The following is a 19,476-nucleotide window of genomic DNA, read 5'->3' as shown; positions in this document are numbered from 1 at the left end:
TGGACTCCACCCTATGTACCTCTTTCCTTGGCTGATTTTAATTTGTATCCTTTTGGTGCAATAAACCACAACCAAGAGTAAAACAGCTTTCAGTGAGTTTTGTGAGTCCTAGCAAAAACTTGCAATTGGTATCAAAAGTGAGGATGCATCAGGGAAATACAAATCAAAACCACACTGAGATAATACCACCTCACACTGGTCACAGTGACTAAAATTAACAACTCAGGAAACAACAGATGCTGGCGAGGATGTGGAGAAACGGGAACCCTCTTGCACTGTTGTTGGGAATGCAAACTGGTACAGCCACTCTGGAAAACAGTGTGGAGGTTCCTCAAAAAATTAAAAATAGAATTACCCTACAACCCAGCAATAGCACTACTAGGAATTTATCCAAAGGATATAGGAGTACTGATTTGTAGGGGCCCATGTACCCCAATGTTTATAAGCAGCACTATCAACAATATCCAAATTATGCAAAGAGCCCAAATGTCCATAATTCATAAAGAAGATGTGGTATGTATATATATAATGGAATACTACTCGGTGATGAAAAAGAATTGAATCTTGCCATTTGCAACGACGTGGATGGAACTGGAGGGTATTTTGCTAAGTGAAATAAGTCCCTCAGAGAAAGATAGATACCATATGTTTTCACTCATATGTGGAATTTGAGAAATTTCACAAAAGAAAAATAAGTTACAAACAGGGAGGCAAACCATAAGAAACTCTTAAATACAGAAAACATACAGGGTTGATGGCAGGGTGCTGGGGGGGGGGCAGGAAAAATGGGTGATGGACATCGAGGAGGGCACATGTTGGGATGAGCACCGGATATTGTATGTGATGAATCACGGGAATCTACTCCCGAAGCTAAGACTACACTGTATACACTGTATGTTGGCTAACTTGACAATAAATTTTCTTTAAAAAAGTGAGGATGGTTTTGGGTACCCCCAAACTTTGCACTTTAGAGCCATCATTTTCCTTTGTCAACACAGGTACTTGGATGGAAAATTTTGAGAAAACCCATCCCAAACTACACACTCATAAATTACTATATATTCCCCATTATTTACTGATCAATGAAAGGCACTGAGCTGGGTATCAGGAATACAAAAATGCACAAAACGCAGTCCAGCTCCTCCTCTGGGAAGGAGTGAACAAGACAGACAGCTCTGCCCTCTGGAGCCTACCTCCAGAAGGAACAGCAAGTTATGAATGTGTGTATGGTCTGAGCAGGCATCCTTCCCCGGATACCGTACACGTTCACAACCAACTTTTTCACTTTCATTTAAGTATCATTCCCTCTTAGATCACCAGGAGAAATAAAAGATTTCTAGTTTCAGTGGTGACTAGGTTATATCATTTACTAAGAGAGGGAACACAGGCAGAAACAAGTCATATGGAAAGACAAGTTACTGATGCAGTAATTGAGTGTTTGAGGCTTCATCAGGAGGCTCCACGTGGAAAGTTTAAGAGTCAGGTAGAGATCTGGTCCAGAGCTTGGAGTGAAAAATTGCGGCTGGAGACACAGATTTGGGAGTCACAAGCATAGGTAGCTAATGCCATGTAAAGAGATGGGCTGATTTGCAACTTTGTAACACCCTCTACAAAACTATATTGTATTGTTGAAAGATGGCATAATATGTTGGGACACACCAGCGCTTAAGGGCCATACAGGGCAAAGCAAGAATGGAAGGAAGCTGACAATGACAAGCCAGAGAGTTTGAGACCCGCTGAATCGTGGATGCAATCAATCCAAGAGGAATTTCATTAAAGAGAGTTGTTCAGAGTCCACTGGAAATGAGGTCAAGCAGGAGAGGATTTAGTTTGTGACGTGATAAGTCCACAACCCATAGAAGTGTTCCAGGACGACTGAGGGAGGCAAGCATACTGAGAGTAATCTTCATTTTGAAGAAGCGATGTAGTGGGATCAGAAGAAATCCTGGTGTCTCTGAGCAATGGCTAAGGTGAAGCGGCAGTGAAAAAAAAATTCTTATTTCTTGTCTGCCTTTAATAAATTCTTATTGAAAGCTGAGAGCTTTGTTGGGACCACTGGTTCAGGACCTGCCTCTTCTCAGGGTTCTTCAGGAAGGAGCATAAGCAGACCCTGCTCTGCAATGTGCGCGCCCCGCCTCCATCCTAAGACCCTGGCCGAGAAGCAGGAACGCGTCGTAGCCGCTGGGGGGCGCAGGCCCCGAACTCCTCTGCGAGACTTGGGGCGGAGCCAGCCGTGGGGCGGGCCCTTGGAGCAGCTTCCGGTTTCCGGCGGAGCCCACAGTCGTCGCTCGCAGCCGTCATGGCGGCCGAGGAGAAAGACCCCCTGAGCTATTTCGCGGCTTATGGGAGCAGCAGCTCAGGCTCCTCGGGTGAGGAGGATAACAGCGAGCCGGAGGAAACAAGTCGCAGGGCCCCAGATCCTGCTAAGTCGGCGGGAGGCTGTGGGAACAAGGAGGAGAAGAGGCTGCCGGGACCCGACGAACTATTCCGGAGCGTGACTCGCCCGGCCTTTCTCTACAATCCGCTCAACAAACAGATAGACTGGGAGAGGCACGTCGTTAAGGCGCCTGAGGAGGTGAGGTTCCCGACCCGATTTCCCGGTCGTAGTCCCGGCCTCCGCCCCCTTCCTCCTGAGCCCTCTCCTGGGGACCGGCAGTCTGTTCCCCCACACGCAGTCACCTCCTGCGGGTTGCCGCACCGCCCCCTCCCACCTCCAGCCCTGGGGAGCCCGGGTCCCCTTCCCCAGCCTGGTGGGTGTCGGACCGACCCGCAGCCCCCGCCCCCTTGTGAGGAGACCCAACCTCCGCGCTCGGTGCCCCGACCCCGCGCTGCGAGGACTAACGGTGGTGACTCCCCCGCCCCCCCCGCTGCAGCTTCTCCCCGAGACCCCTTCCCTTTGACGCCGAAGTGCCTGCGGTGCTGCCTCCAAGACAGTGTCTGCTGCAACCTCCTGAAGGGGTCAGCCTTGCCGTAGTATCTCTGAGACTGGATTCTTCTTTGGTAATTAAAAGTTATTAGCTTTATTCATATAGGGAACCCTTTGGCTTTCACTTAACAGTATTGTGATTTTGATGGAAAAAAAAAATGTGTCTTTAAACCTTAAGAAAAAAAAAAAGTCAGCCTGAACAATAAGCGAACGGCAGGGAGGTGCATGTGCCCATACGGATTGTAGGAACCTCGGTTCGTCACGGTGCGTCTTAATGTGTTTGCTTAACAGCCTCCAAAGGAATTCAAAATATGGAAGTCAAACTATGTACCACCTCCGGAGACCTACACTACTGAGAAGAAACCTCCCCCTCCAGAGCTGGATATGGCAATAAAATGGTCTAACATATATGAGGACAATGGTGATGATGCCCCACAGAACGCTAAGAAAGCTAGGCTCCTGCCTGAAGGGGAGGAGACAGTGGAATCAGGTAAGGCGAGTCAGACTCCTGTGATAATACCTTTTGGTCCCTGTGATGAGTTTTAAAAGGAGACATTTAATGAGTGAAATTTAAGTCTAGCGGTTTAACAAATTAATTATGGTGTATGACTATTATTTTTTGCTGTATTTTTGAGAAAAATCCTATACGGCTTGGAAGTGAGGTCTCTGAAAGCTCAACCAGTAGTATTTACTGTGTTTTAGAAAAAGATCATGTTAGGAGCACCTGGGTGGCTCAGTTGGTTGAGCATCCGACTTCGGCTCAGGTCATGATCTCGCACTCCATGAGTTCGAGCCCCACATCAGGCTCTGTGCTGACAGCTCAGAGCCTGGAGCCTGCTTCCGATTCTGTGTCTCCCTCTCTCTCTGTCCCTCCCCTGCTCACACTCTGTCTCCCTGTCTCTCAAAAATAAATAAACATTTAAAAAAAAAAAAGAAAAAGATCATGTTATTCAGGCTTTGAAGCAAAATCCCTAATATCCCAACCAATAGTATATGTGATTTATGGTGCCTTATTACAACAGAGTCAGTTAATTCATGGATTCTTTCTTGTGATTGCAGCTTTGAAGCGCTGAAGGCTTCATTTTATATTAAAGCAGTCGTGATTTGAAGCCAAAATTAGCGTGACAAAGTGAGTTTAATTGAGTATCCCTGCGTGGTAATAGGAAGATAATGACTTAGTTGTTTATGATATCATAATTTCATCTCTTACTTAGAGTGTAACCACAGTAATCTCTGCTTACACACTTTTACCCTAACCACCTCTCAAATTCCATCCTTCACACTGCAGCTAGTGATCACTTTCTAAAAGTCCTATCTGATTATGTAACTCACCTGCTTAAAACCCTTCACCAATAAATAGCATAGAGTCAAAGCCTTCTGATGGCCCTGCCTTCCTCTCTATCTGTATTTCGAATGGTGCTTTTTCTAGCACTTCAAGATCTTAAAATTGACAACTGAATAGACCATGCTATCTTACGGTTCCGTGCCTTTCAGCATATGTTGCACATTAGTCTGGAATGTTCTTCCCTCCCTCCTTACCTTTGGCTGGTAAACTCATTCATCCTTCAAAATCCAATTCAAAGAAAAAAATGTCAACACCTTCAAAGTATTTGTTCCTCTGTACCTTGTATGTGCTAATGCTGTTGATTGTATTTACCATTCTTTATGAGATGATTTGTTCATAAATCTGTCTCCTTTATGAAAAGGAGTTCCTGTACAGTTTATAGTACATTTTAAATACTCAGTGGATGGGCGCCTGGGTGGCTCAGTCAGTTCAGCATTAGACTTCGGCTCAGGTCATGATCTCTTGTCTGTGAGTTCGAGCCACACATCACACATTGGGCTCTGTGCTGAGAGCTCAGAGCCTGGACCTGCTTCGGGATTCTGTGTCTCCCTCTCTTTCTGCCCCTCCCCCACTCATGCTCAGAGGTCTCTCTGTCTCTCTCTCTCTCTCAAAAATAAATAAACATTAAAAAAAATTTTTTTTGATACTCAGTGGATAATTGTTGAATTATACTAAATTTTTATGAAAGGGCATGCCAGTTAAACAAATTTCTGATGGTTTCATGAATCAAGGGCTACTTAGCTCCTTTTACAACCAGGCAGAGTGTTTTAAGAGAAAGGATAACTGGTAGTTCTTCAGTTTTGATTCTACTTGGCTTTTCTGTTTCTTTTACTGATGTCACAATGTGGATTAGAAGTCACTAATGAAGGCATATCTTCAGTAAATGGCATCCTTTTAGAGATGCCAAAATGAAGTTGGCATTTAAAAAACTTCATAGTAGGGTATTTTATGTAATTAATAAAAACACTTTTGCATAAATAATGTTTAATCCTTACAACACCTTGTGAAACCACATAGGGAAATATGGAAATGAGAACTTCATGTGACTTGTCCACAGTCACAAAATTGGAAAATGCCAAGCTGCAAATAGGTACTTTCACACAATTTTTAGAATTCATTGTCCTTAGCAGCCTAGTACAGAAATGGTACATGATTCATTGTTACTATTTTATAGACAAGGAAACAGTCTCAGATTAAAGAATTGGCGTAAGCAAATTCGCACAACTAGGAAGAGGCAGAAAAAGAAAAATTCAGGTCTTTAAATGGAAATGGTGCCTCATTAATTTGGGGTTTAGTCTCTTACTGTTTTGCAAGCTGTAGTGCTTGTAGCTGTTTTGTAGAAAGTAAGACCACTAAAGTTGATATTCAAGCAAGGTACTATAGGTTGGTGCTCTGTCTTTGTTCCTATATGGAAAAAGTGAGGGTTATATAGCAGGACAAACAAAGAATTGTCTTTTTTCCAGCTTGCTTATTGAGTTCAGATAGGTAATTCAGAGTTCAGTTAGGTATTGAGTTCAGATAGGTGTGGGAATATTGTAATTCCCATAGATATCTGTTCTTTTGATTATATGATAGTCCTCCAACAGCAAGTGTATATGTATACAATATCAACAGAATCATAAGGTTAAAAGTTTAATCCTGGATCATAAGGTTAAAAGATAATCCTGACATCTTTATTCTTTTTTTTTTTTTTTTTTTTTTTAAAGTTTATTTTGAGAGAGAGAGAGGGAGAGAATCCCAAGCAGGCTCCACGCTATCAGCACAGAGCCTGTCAAGGGGCTTGATCTCACGAACCGTGAGATCATGACCTGAACCGAGATCAAGAGTCGGACACCTTACCGCCTGAGCTGCGGTAAGGTGTCCAAATTTTTAATTTGGACTCTAATGTTGGTTAACCATTCAGAATCCCATACCATGTTCACAGAGTCACTATAAAATTAATCATTTTTTACCTGTATTTTTTTAACTTATAAAATATCTTGTTTAATAAATTCCATTCTCTGAAGTTACTTAATTTTTAGGTTAATAATTATTTTTACTTTTCCTTCTCATTTTTTTTAAATGTTTATATTTGAGAGCGAGAAAGTGGGAGGAGGGGTAGAGAGAGAGGGAGAGAGAATCCCAGGCCAGCTCTGTGCTGTCCGTGCAGAGCCCAGCACGATGCTGGATCCCACCAACTGGGAAATCAGAACCTGAGTGGAGATCAGGAGTTGGTCACTTAACCACTTAACCAACTGAGCCAGCCAGGTGCCTCCTCCTTCTCATTTTTTGGACTTTAGCCTTTTTTTGCCAGTTAACTTATTCCAGATTTTTTCAAGTTTTTTTTAAATATTTTATTTGTATTTTTTTTTAATTTTTTAAATATTTATATATTAGAGAAAGAGAGAGAGAGAGTGCTAAAGGGGAGGGGCAGAGAGAGAGATACAGAATCCAAAGCAGGCTGTAAGCACAGAGCCTGACGCGGGGCTCGAACACACAAACCTTGAGATCATGACCTGAGCCGAAGTTGGACGCCAACCAGTTGAGCCACCCAGGTGTCCCAATGTTTATTTTTTGAGAGAGAGACAGAGTGTGATTGGGGGAGGGGCAGAGAGAGGGAGACATAGATGAAGCAAGCTCCAGGCTCCCAGCTGTCAGCACATAGCCCAGTGCAGGGCTCAAACCCAGGAACTGTGAGATAGGACCTGAGCTGAAGTCAGATGCTTAACCAACTGAGCCCCCCAGATGCCCCATTTTTTTTTTTTTTTAAAGATCTGGGAAAGATTCAAAACTCACCAAGTCTTGCTACTTGCCAGCACTTCTTGTTTGGTAATTGTGAAATGCAGATCACTAAGGCTTAGATATTAATTGTAGATGTATTGACCTGTACTTAATCGTGAAATCCTAGCTAAAGTAGCTAATGCTTTCCTTTTCTTTTTTTTTTTTAAAGAATTTAGAAAGTTCATATTAATGTAAACTTATTTACCTCAGGTGGCATGAATTCCATATAGAAGAATTGCTTCCTTACTAGTGCATCATCTGTGATATATGGCACAGACTAGAAACTCACTAATCTTGATAAATGAACATTTCAGGGTGGTTTTGTTTCTTTTGTTTTTCCTGTTCTGGTTTTTAAGGTGATGCCTTGTTTTGTCACTAGGTGGCATTAGCTCTTCAAATTACTGATAGGAAATCATTTTTCGATCCTCGGTAGTTTGTGTTTTTGTTAATTCAGTAAATATAATTGACAGATTAAAAGCAGAACTGTCTCGGGATCATCTTTTTAATATGTCAACAGTGGATTTTACAGCAGAGTTAGAAAGTAATTTCGGTTTTTATACTATTGAAAATAATCTCAAGCAATGATGATGATTAAATAATTTTAAAAAAAACAAAGGCCTTGGAGTATTCGAGCTGTGTGCCACATCAGTTGGTTTGTACATTATTTTTGTGTATATATGATAAACAGTACTGATTAAAACCCTCGTTTGTAAATTCCTATGATGATTCAATTAATTTTATTTTATCTTACTGCTTATAATATAAATATATATATGTAAATCCATAAGTGCTTTATGAAATATAGGAATAACATCGCCATACTGAGCTTGAAGATGAATGCAGATGAATCACCTGCAGTTGTTTCTAATTATTCTGCACATCAACAAAGGAGATATTCTGAGTATGGTACAGTTAAGAGAAGGGAACTGAAGGCTTAAGGTTGTAAATGTATTTCCTCCATAAGGAGTTTAGGGTGTGATATCAGCAGCTTCCCCAATTTTTTATTTTTAAAAAATTTATTTATTATTAATATTATTATTATTACTTTATTAAGTAAGCTCTACTCCCAACATGGGGCTTGAACTCATGATCTCAAGATCAAGAGTTGTATGCTTTACTGACTGAGCCAGTCAGGTGCCCCTGCTTCCCCAGTTTTTTCATATAAAGGCCCCTTTCAACATCAAAATATTTGATAGACCACCATATGATAGTTGTTGAACTTTCGGTATCTGTTGATTGAGAAAGTAAAGCCAAAAATGCAATGAGTTCAGTAATGTGCTTAAAATGAATGTATATTTTAAAATTAATTCCTCCTACATAGTATCTATCTAAATGGAGTTCTTAAAATAAAGCCACACATTTGTTCAGAGAGAATACAGTTTCAGTGAAACATCTACCTGTGAGTGCTTTTTAAATTTCAAAATAATAAGAATGGGGGTTGTAAATAGAGAGGGGAGTTGTTCTGTGAGGAGAGAACGCAGATTTGAAAGGAAAGAACAGCTGATCACTGCTTAGACAGTGTCATGGTTGGATCGATACTCTTGGTAAAAAGAGTAGAATGTGTTCCATTGTTACAAGGTGTAGATTATTTAAATATATACAGTATATAAGCTGTAGAATATATATGGGATAGCTTTTTTTCAGAACATATCTGGTTTTCTCATTTTAAAGTACCTGAATCCAGCACTAACAGGTCACTTTGTGAATTTTGTATAACACTACAATTAATTTCTTATTTCTACCTGCACTTTAAAATCAGAGATCTAAAAGTTAATTTTTGGTTTTTATTAGGATACTGAAAGAAACATAAGTTGAAGATAATGATTTTGGTCTAAAGTCAATGAAATTTTAATACTTAACTTTTTTTTTTTTTAATTACTGATTGAAACTTTTCCTTTCCTGTTTAAAGATGATGAAAAAGATGAGCATACTTCTAAAAAGCGCAAAGTAGAACCAGGAGAACCGACAAAGAAGAAAAAGTAGAAAATGACAAATCACAAGAATTTCTGGACTGCGAAACTTGTTGAAACGGTTTTTTTGGGGCAGATTAAGTTGATATTTTAAATTATTATGAAACAACATCTCCATGAAAGTACATGTTAATTAATAAGTATTGCTATGGGAACTTTCCACTGTAGAATTCATTTTTTTATTTAAAACTTTATTTAAAACTCAAGTGGTTATTTGTGATTGTGAAATTGACAACACTTGGAAGCATTCTTGCTATCACAGAGTTGGTGACATACTTTGAAAGTTGTGTCACATGTCGACATGCCAATGTTCTATGAACCTTTTATAAAGGAATATATTTTTAAAGTAAATATATTGTAATGTACTGTGAACTTGTAGGGTGCTTTTCAACAGTGTTTGTACAGTGTAAATAGATCATGGAAATAAAATTACTTATTCAATATTGCTATTATTGCATAACATTAACATTTGAATATTTGTCCGTGACAAGTAACCTCTTTGCCACATGGTGTTTTAATAGTAGGTATTACCATTTAGGGAGTGCCTCTTGTGTTCCAGGTGCTTCGTGGGTGCTTTTTCTCTGCTCTTCAGACAGCCTGGTAAAGCAGAGATTAGTGGCTTCATTTTGTAATAGAGATTAATTTATTCAAGTTTCCATAGCGAGTGAGCAATGATTTTGTGATTTAACTCAGGATACTTGACTTCCAAAATCATCAAATTAAGCCACCTACCCACCACTCAAAATTTAGTTGTCTTCTAAAGGAATTGCACTTGTCCTCTCTTCTAGGTACTCTCTGTGGTAAGTAGGGAGATCTTCCTCTTCCCTGATTGTATTACTGCACCTTATCATGTAAGTCTTATGTGATGGTTTTTCCTTAATTTCCCTGTTAAATAGTTTGCTGAAGATAAGGATTCTGCATAAAGAATTGCCAGATGTAGCAAACAAAAATACAGGATACCCAGTTAAATTTGAATTTTATAGTAACAACATGTTTTTGTATGTGTAATATTTGGGACAGCTTACACTAAAACTTTATCTGAAACTCAGATTTAACTGAGTATCTTGTGCATTATCTGGCAACACTACTTCTATTGCATCATCTTTACATGGTTCCTATTTCAATGCTTTGCATATAGTAATAAACAAGAAAGCAAGGGGTGGTCGAGAAATGAATAATCTTTGATTTTACTTCTACAGTCCAAAATGCAGTGCCCTTATTTGTAGCATTTTAAACTATAAAAAGGAGAGGTTATACATTGTATCAGTCATTTCATGATTCGTAATGCCTTTAAGAGACAAGACTTAATTACAGGACCTGCACATTCAGTGTATGAGAAAAAGACTTTGGTCTTTGAGTTAAAAAAAAAAAAAATCCCCAGTCCAGTTGTTTTTCTCAATACTGGAAACCAATATTTGAAAAGCTGTAAAATTCGTTTAGTTAGAACATGGATTAAGTAGACTAAAATTTGTAAAAGTCATTAAAAAATACGATGCTAGCCATGGTGTTTTGTGGAATGAGGAAGGAACACAACAGTATGATGGCTTCAGTAGATCTCAGACTTAAAAAAAACTAATTGTGTAGCTGCTTATCCTCTAGGTTTATAGCTATATGATTCCCAAAATTGAAGTAATTTGTAAAGCAAGAAGTTTTTAGTTTAAAGCCTTTGTATGTGAATAATATGGAGGGCTATGGTATCATATTAAGGAATGGCATCAAGTGATAAAGCATGACTCCAGTATGACACCAAACTAAACAAATAGAATTATAATTCTGAGGCTGTGATTCCCAGATCTGGAGAAGTCTGTAGTCTGGATACATGTGTTAGTAGAGCAGATATCTCAAGAAGCTACCGAAATACAAGATTTAAAAACTAGCATGAAGGCACACCTCATACAAAAACAAAACAAAACCAGCAAACCACTGTCTGGAAATCTGACCTCTTTATCACCCATTGGTTCAACTCCCAGCTCTCGTTGATTTGTTTATGACAACAAAAGCTCATTAGATCAGTCCCTACTGGTGCTTTGAGCTCCCCTTCTAGAAGATAACCGAATTGGGGTGGCGGGGAGGAATAAATACCACTTTATTAGAAGAGGGATTGATACTTTAGACAGGACAGGTAGTGGCTACACTTGTGAGATCATTACGTAACCGGCTGGGAGATGTATACGTATGTGAGTACAGGTCAAGGTAGTTCTAATTTAGGAAGAAGGAGGCTAAATATTTTTGAGCAGTCTGAATCTGCCGTATGTGTTTCATTGGGTTTCTTTTCAGAATATGGCCAAAAACAAAAGGGGAAAGGGATCTCTATCCAAGTTGTTTCTTTTTTTAGAGAATCAAGTCACTTAATATTCCTGATTGTTTCCTTATCTTTAAGGAAGTGAAGCCACATCAGGCATAAATGGCTTTCTTTTGTGCAAGGATAAAATTTGAGAAGAACTAAGCATTTGTGGGTCATATTTTGAAATTCAATGTGTGAATAGCATTATGGAGTTATGTGGAAAACATTCTAACTGGAATCGAGGAACATTACTGAGAAAAATTGACACTGCTTTTTAACCATTAAAATACAAATATTACTGGAACTTATTTGCAAACTTGCAACTTCCTAGTTTAAACCGTTAATGCTGTGTAGTGCTTTTGAGTTCACAAAGTTGAATCACATAGCACTTTATTTTCCAAAAACCTAATGAGGTAGGTTTTATCATTTCCAAATTACGGAAATTGAAAAAACAGACCCAGCCAGCTATAGCAATATACCCACAACTATGCTTAGCTTCAGGATCTGCAATCCCATTCCATGTAAGGTTTATGGAGTACCTCTTGGTGTAAAGCATTGTGTTAGGAACAAAGGGTCCATCTTTAAGCAAAGTCACGTTGGTAGCCATTAGGAAGAAGGACATGCAGGGACTGAGTCTGACCAGCTGAGCAGTTCAGTAGAGCAGTAAGGACCTGCTTGAACTAAGGCGTCGGGAGAAGAGACAGGGATATGAGGAATAATACTGCTCAGCTGGATATAAAGGCAGAGTGAAATTTTCTTTTATTGCCAACTCTACATATATTTAATTAAAATATAAATGGGCTTGAACATGACCTACATATAAAACATGTTGCCACACCAGACACAAAGCCCTACTAGAGATATTTTTAAAATATAGTTATTTTTACAGGTATCTGAATAAACTCAGCAACGTTGAATAAGTCAAATTTTTGACTAATTAAAACCATAGCTGGACTTTAAAATATGTCATTGGTGGTATTTTGGATGTTCGTGTTTTTGTGTCCATATTGAACTGCTCTATTTTACCACTCCATTATCACTTAGTACAGAAGTTCCAGGCATTCTTAGAAAAAAAAAAGTGGTAAATTCCCAGCAAGTGTTTTGGACTTTTCATTGAATTCTAAAGCTTTCTCTTTTTTCTTTACACAGTTTTCCCAATATGAAACATGGCATTGCATTGTAATGGAAAAACAAAGAAAAAAGATACCAAGAAGCATTTGTATGTATAGTCCACAGAAGAGGGACTCTGCCTGTTCTGTCATTGACTAGAACAATGCCTGGCACATAGAAGGCACTCGATATAACTCCTAATTGGTGATGGTGAACTGAATTTTCCCCCTCTGGTTTAGGGGTGATCCTCCAGAGGCTGTGTTTCCAGTTATATAGGCCAATAAATCTTAACAACTTAAACCAGTTTGAGTTCAGTTTTGTCATTTTCCATCCAAAATATCCTAATTGGTGTGAAACTCTACTCCCTTGGTTTCTTATAAGGTCCCATGTTATCCTGGTTCTCTTCTTTATTTCTTCTCTCTGGCTCCTTCACTTCTGGTTGTCCTCGAATGCCAGTGTAGCCTGTGTTGTTGCCTTCTCGTTGTCTACCCTGGTTCTTGACAATTTCAGCCAAGTTCACGACTACCACAGTAACACTATGATGGTTCCCTACACTGTATGGTTTGTCAGAATGTTCTTGTAAAACCCTAGATTTGTGTATCCAATTGTACATCTCTGCTTGAGTCTCAAGGGCCACTCACATTATGTATGTCCAAAACCAAACACATGGTGTCAAAATCCATACCACCTCCTATATTTTGTTCCTGGCTAATAGAGTTACCATCAACCCAAAAATCTGCCCTCTGCCCCACATGGGTTAGGTTACTTAAATTCTAAGGGTTTTCTCCCCTCGTTCTCACATACTTAATAATCCCCCTCTAATGAGTCATTTATAATTTCCCAGGTATGCTAGTTTCATAGTTCTGTGTGTTCAATTGTACCATTTGTTTAGCCTGGCCTTTCTCATTCTACTTAGCAAACTCCCTCTTATTCTCCGAAATAAGAATCCAGGTACATATTCTCTCTCCTGTGCACCTTGCTCTTTATGTCTGCTTCTGCACCTGTCCATTGCTCTTTCCTGTGTTCAGTACTTAACAGCTGACATTAGCTGAGTACTTAATGAAACCAGTAACCAAAGGGTTAATGGGGACTACTCACAGCTGCAGACTAATAAGTGCAGCTGCAACTTTTTACTCAGACTTTTTTCATACGCTTTTAAGTCTTTCTGACACTCCAAGAGGTGGATTTGAGGCTTGCCCTCCAGTCTCCTTGTTTGGCTGCCTCTCAAACCCCCTCCTTGCTACATACTCAAGGATTGTCTTTCCTGCGAATTGGGCGGATGAACTTGGATTTGATTACATTACTATGTGCCAGGCATTGTTCTTGGTGCTTTACATGTATTAACTCATTTAATTTGATGAGGTAGGTGCTAGTCCTAGCCCTACATACCCGGGGGGAGAAAACTGAGGTACAGAGAGGTTAAGTGATTTGCTCCGGGTGGTAGAGCTGGGACAGCGGGCAGTCTGGCTCCAGACCCAGTGCACTCCTGCTGCTGCACTGGAGGGGAGGAAGGAGAACCTGAATGAACCCATAGATTGACTTATTAATTTGTATGTGTTTCATTCAAAGGATGTCTTACCCCTAGAAGGCACTCAGAATACAAATATTTGGAGAATTAATGAATCCCAAACCAGTTCACTAACCAGAGGCATAGCATTTGTTTAATGCTATGGAAAGTCAACAAATACATGTTTTAGGAAGATTGATGCCTATTTCAATGACTTAGTAGCTTATTTATCACATATTTGGAGTATTTTAATTGAAAACCTTAAAGTAATAGGGCTGAGGATATACCTCTCTCCCTCCAAAAATATTTTTTAGCTTTTCAGCTCTTTTTCAAAGTCTACAGTTTTTTAAGCAAAGTGAAATAGCTGTAAGTCATAAATTTTGCCTCAAGTATTTTTTCTACCCTTTCAAATGATAGCTTGAGTTTAGAATCATCGCACCAGGGTGTGGGAAGGCCTCCAGAGGCCCTCCAGTACAGCCTTGCCAGAATATAGGATTGTCTTCTCTGTGATCTTTGTCTCTCATTTCTAGGTTCACAGATGAGCCCACAAAATGACAGGTTTACAGGCTGGATTTGAAAAGTCATTTCCTGTGTGTCTGTAATATTTTGGTTCCCAGGGTCTGGAACTCCTGTTCCTTTCCCTGTGTTTACCATTTTCTGAAAAAGAAAAGAACAGAGTGGTGCATATTATTGAAGTAAAAGTGCAGCTCCATTCCTGGCATAAGTACCTGTCTCTCTTTCTAGTGGGACCAAAATTCTAGCAACCTTCTCTAGTGCACACTGGGGAACCTGCATTAACATTTTAAATTTAGAAACTGCAATGGAGTCACAAAAGTCACTTCCCCGAGAAGGAGGTGATTTGCCTGCAAGCAGAGTTGCAAGCAAGAGCCAACTTGGAATTAACTCCTCTGAGGCTCACATGCCAGGAGGAACTTAAGACCCTTTTGCTAGTTTTTGCTGGTTTTCAGTTTGGACACACACACACACAGGATTTAACAGTCAATAGAACCTTCCTTTCCTCTTTTTACCAAGTTCTGCCTCAGGCCTTCCCCTCCAACCCTCTCCTCAACTGCAAAAAGTGGCCTACTTAGTAGTAAAATTTCTTCCATAACATCTGGAATCCACATGTCCAAAATGTAAGGCATAACTCTTCATTTTTTTTTTCTTTTAATTTAGGCTTAATTACTTGAGCTCCAAATCCTGCCTGTCCCTGCCTCCCTCCATACCAAACTAATTAGAACAATTATCTGAGCCATCCATGGCTACCGATCTGTTAAAGCCTGTTATTGAGGTTAACAAATGAGAGGGTTAATTTCTCTAGATTGCTCCATAGTTGGCGAAGAAAGATAACAAGGCTTTGCATTAGTAGAGTGCTTCTGAGTTTTCAAGCTATTTTTTCTCAACACCAAACTGCCACCCAGGAGAAGAGCTTACTTTGGGGTTCCAGCCTGTCTGGAGGTAAGTGACTTAATTCAGAACTGAAGCACTTGGAATTCACGACTACTTGTGAAAGAGGGTCTCTCTCCGCCCGGCTGCTTCAACTGTGTAAAAAAGGTTTTGATGTTTTTTAAAGGAAATAGGATTGCCAGGTAGTAACCACTGGTGCCAACTTGGAGCTGTTGACTTAAAGCCTTAAACAGTAAGCTGCTTTTTATAGATAATTAGACCAAGGCCCTGTATATTTTTAACTTAAATTCATCCAGTCACTTTGGCTAATTATAAATTACCCAGGTTTTTCTATTCTTTTTCTACATTTGTTTCCCCTGTAACAGTAGCAAGGCTATCCTATGTCAGTCTTACTGGGTAGCTAAACTGGAGTTCTTTTTTATTTTATTTTATTTTACGTTTATTCATTTTTGAGAGACAGACAGAGCACAAGTGGGGGAGGGGCAGAGAGAGAGGGAGACACAGAATCTGAAGCAGGCTCCAGGCTCTGAGCCGTCAGCACAGAGCGTGACGTGGGGCTTGAACTCATGAACCACGAGATCATGACCTGAGCCAAAGTCGGATGCACAACCGACTGAGCCACCCAGGCACCCCTAAACTGGAGTTCTTAATGTAATCTTTTTGCCCTGGAGGTTTTTTTTTTTTTAGATCACATAGCCTAGTGTTGAATTTTCTTTTCTTTTTTTCTTTCTTTTTTTTTTTTTTTTTTTTTTTTAAGCCCAAGAGAGTTCGTTGAAAAAAGGATTCGGTTTTCCTAGTATTACCACGATTTCAACTAATTTTTCCAACAGAGATTTGTGAAAATGTGATAAAAAGTGTTGGGGAACAGGTTTTCAACGGCCTCACTTAAGTGCCAAACATAAGAAAAAAAATCCTTACATCACAGAAGCACAGAAAACAAAAACTTAAATGTTTTCTTCACTGCAAATATATTTTGTCTTTTTTCAAGGACAGGATCAATGGTTACACCAAAAATACAATAACAATTGAGTATATTCAAGACACATTGTTCCAATTAATTCTCATAACATTGATATATAAATTGTTTTAATAGTAATGTTCATTCAAAAACATTTATTTTTTAAATTTATTAGTATTATTAAAAATTTTTAATGTTTATTTTTGAGAGAGAGAGAGAGCATGAGTGGGGGAGGAGCAGAGAGAGAGAGGGGGAGACACAGAATCCGAAGCAGGCTCCAGACTCTGAGCTGTCAGTACAGAGCCTGATGAGGGGCTCAAACTCACCAACCATGAAATCATGACCTGAGCCGAAGTCAGATGCTTAACTGACTGAGCCACCCCGATGCCTGTCTTCATTCAAAAAGAACATTTCTGATTATGAAAATGATACATGCTCATTGTGGAAGTTCTGGGAAAAAAATAAAATGAAATAAGAAAATAGAAATCACTTTTAGAAGAGACATTCACTGGTAACATTTTGATACAGAATATTTTCTTAGAGAGTTTTTTTTTCTATGTATATATGCACATATTCTAAATAACATAGATATTCCATATTTTACTTCACATTAAGCATTATCAATTCCATTAAAAATTCTTCAAAAACCTATTTTTGTTTTCATTTCTCTAATGGACATTAAAATTATTTCTGTATTTTTCACCACTATAAATAACGCTAAGATGAATATCTTATAATTAAGTATTTGGTTGTAGAATTTGATTATAGAACTACTTTTGTAAGAATTTGAGTCATATGTAAAGATCTAGTTTCCTTGACTTAATGCTCTTAACCTCTTGAGACCACATTTCAACAAATATTTTTAAAGTTTTTGTACATCTCCCTGAACTCCTACACGTTAAGTCTCTTGCCAGAAACCAGCTCTTTATAACAGCAATTTGGCATTCCTAATATGTCCTCTTTTTAGCTGCTCTGAAATACCACGTTTCTTTTTAGACTGCTCCCAAAAGCTACTCAGATTCCAAAAAGCTACTCACCAGGGCTCAAATTGAGAACCTGGTTATTTTGCCTTCAGCAAAAGGAATTTCTGGCCACTCTGAACTAAAGACAGATTTAGAGGTGGAAAAAGGACTGCGGGTGGGGGGCGGGGGGAATAATAAAGCAGACTGGGCTTTCCCCCCACCCCATTCTACCTTATTGACCATGTAATTGCAATTAACAGAGAAGGACCTTAGGTGGAGCCAAAGGCTACTGGAGAAATCCCCTCCGCACTCAGGCAGGCCGTGCCTCTCAGATTCCGCCAGGCAGCTGGCTTGCCTGGCTGCGGGAGACATCCAGAGCCAGCCAACCTAGGAGGGCGAGTGCCAGGAGGCACCTCCTCTCAAAGAAAGGAAAGAAAAAAAATGCCTTCTTATCATGGTTTGTGGAATTGGGGAAATTCCACAACCAGAGCTCCCAGTAAAGCTTTACCAGAGGCTTACAAACAAAGCAGACTCCCAAGAGAGGAGCTCCCTGGGAGAAGTAGCATTATCCTCACTCTCATCTTGTCACTTAATCACACTTATATTGTTACCTCACTGCTGGGCACATCTTTTCTTCCTCACTGGATTCGGAGCTGCTGGAGAGTCCGCAGGCCCTTACAGTTCTCGTGGAACAAAGTCGCCGACCCAGCCCAAAGCAATACGGTTAGAAGTTGTTTAATAACTAATTGCATACATGAACCAACACTTAGCATCTTAGAGCAGTGCGTTATCAGGTCTTTTCCTGCCTATTTTTTAATACCTTTTTAAAAAAATGTTTATCTGTTTTTGAGAGAAAGAGAGCGAGCGAGTAGGTGCAGAGACAGAGAATCCCAAGCAGGCTCTGCCCTGCCAGCAGAGAGCCTGATGCGGGGCTCAAACTCACATGCACTGTGAGATCATAACCTGAGCCAAAGTCAGATGTTCAATCGACTGAGCCACCCAGGTGCCCCTTCCTGCCTATTTTTGATGGGGGATTGAGCAAAGTAACCTGGTCTTGGAAAGAGGACCAGGAAAGAACAGTTCACCAAGGTCTTTATTTCCCTGGGCTGGTTCTGAGAAAGTGAACCAAGCCCAATTCTGATTCCTGTACTTCAGTGAATCCAATGATTGATAATCTTCAATTAACTGAGATCCTGTCCCACTTCCTCAATTTTGAGGGAAAGAAATAAGAAAAAAAATAGGGATTTTTATTTTTTCTTAAATAAATAAAACCATTTCTCAGTGTTGGCCATGGACTAGGTATAAATCCATCTCAGTCTCCTAAACCTTCCCCATCAATGTTTCCAGAAGTTTGTTCCAAGAAAACTGCTTGCAGATGCTCTGAGAAAAGGTTTCCACAAAGTCTAGGATTCTTCCCTTCTAGGTATCCACAATGAGCATGAGTGTTACAAAGGTTCTTAGGTGTCATTCAGTTAAGAAGCCTCTGTCTTCTCTACCCCAGAGTCTCAAACTTACCAGAACTATTTTGAATAGAACCAGAATTATTTTGAAGAGCAGCTGGTAAAACTTTATGGAATGAACTTGGAGACATGCTGCTCTCCGCCAGGTGGAATGACAATACTCATTTGGGTTTACAGTGGGCGGAGGGGGGAATTGGTCATTGATTATTCAAGGAGTATCTTCAGTAGAGACTATTTGCTAAATTATTTTTCAAAATAGCTGTAGGTTCAAAGATATTTTTAAAAGAAATTCAAGTTAATACTACTAAGGGATACTATATCTCACTAAGTAGGTTAGAAAAGTTACACTTGACAATACACTCCAGTAAGGATGTGAGGACACAGCATTCTCATACAATGCAAGTAGGAGGGCAAAGTGATCTAAACCCTATGGTGAGCAATTTGGCAAAAGCTACAGAAATAACAAAAATATTTACCTGTTGACCCAGAAATCTCACTTCTGGGAATTTATCCTTTAGTTATGCCTATATATGTACATTATGATAGATGTACAAGGTTATTTATTGAAACATTACTTATAATAGCAAAATGTGGGAATGAATTCAAATGGCATGGGGGACTGGTTAAATAACTATGGTTTATCTACACAATAGAATAGTATTCAGTAGCAAAAATAAGGAAAAAATAACTTCTCTGGATGGATATGGAAAGAGATCCAGCATATACTATAAAATGCAGGATGTAAATTTATTTTATATAAAATATATAAAAATGGAGGTATATAAAC

At 39.4% G+C, this 19,476-nt stretch overlaps 1 protein-coding gene across 1 annotated transcript; it reads left to right on the top strand.

The window, feature by feature from the left end:
- Positions 1 to 2,253: 2,253 nt before the first annotated feature.
- Positions 2,254 to 12,695, top strand: CC1H1orf52 (chromosome C1 C1orf52 homolog). Its single transcript, XM_045478096.1, has 3 exons — positions 2,254 to 2,575; positions 3,218 to 3,416; positions 8,941 to 12,695. Exons 1-3 carry the CDS (start codon positions 2,300 to 2,302, stop codon positions 9,012 to 9,014), a joined length of 549 nt encoding a protein of 182 aa, XP_045334052.1. The 5' UTR covers positions 2,254 to 2,299; the 3' UTR covers positions 9,015 to 12,695.
- Positions 12,696 to 19,476: the final 6,781 nt, after the last annotated feature.

This window comes from Leopardus geoffroyi, chromosome C1 (assembly GCF_018350155.1).
Source record: "Leopardus geoffroyi isolate Oge1 chromosome C1, O.geoffroyi_Oge1_pat1.0, whole genome shotgun sequence".
Lineage (NCBI taxonomy): Eukaryota > Metazoa > Chordata > Mammalia > Carnivora > Felidae > Leopardus > Leopardus geoffroyi.
This window is presented reverse-complemented; position numbering and strand designations above follow the sequence as displayed.

Excerpts from the sequence above, each read along its gene's own strand:
- CC1H1orf52 (XM_045478096.1), top strand. The coding sequence starts at position 2,300 with ATGGCGGCCGAGGAGAAAGACCCCCTGAGCTATTTCGCGGCTTATGGG. Across the intron at positions 2,576-3,217 it reads TCGTTAAGGCGCCTGAGGAG|CCTCCAAAGGAATTCAAAAT; the intron begins GTGAGGTTCCCG and ends TTTGCTTAACAG. Across the intron at positions 3,417-8,940 it reads GGAGGAGACAGTGGAATCAG|ATGATGAAAAAGATGAGCAT; the intron begins GTAAGGCGAGTC and ends TCCTGTTTAAAG.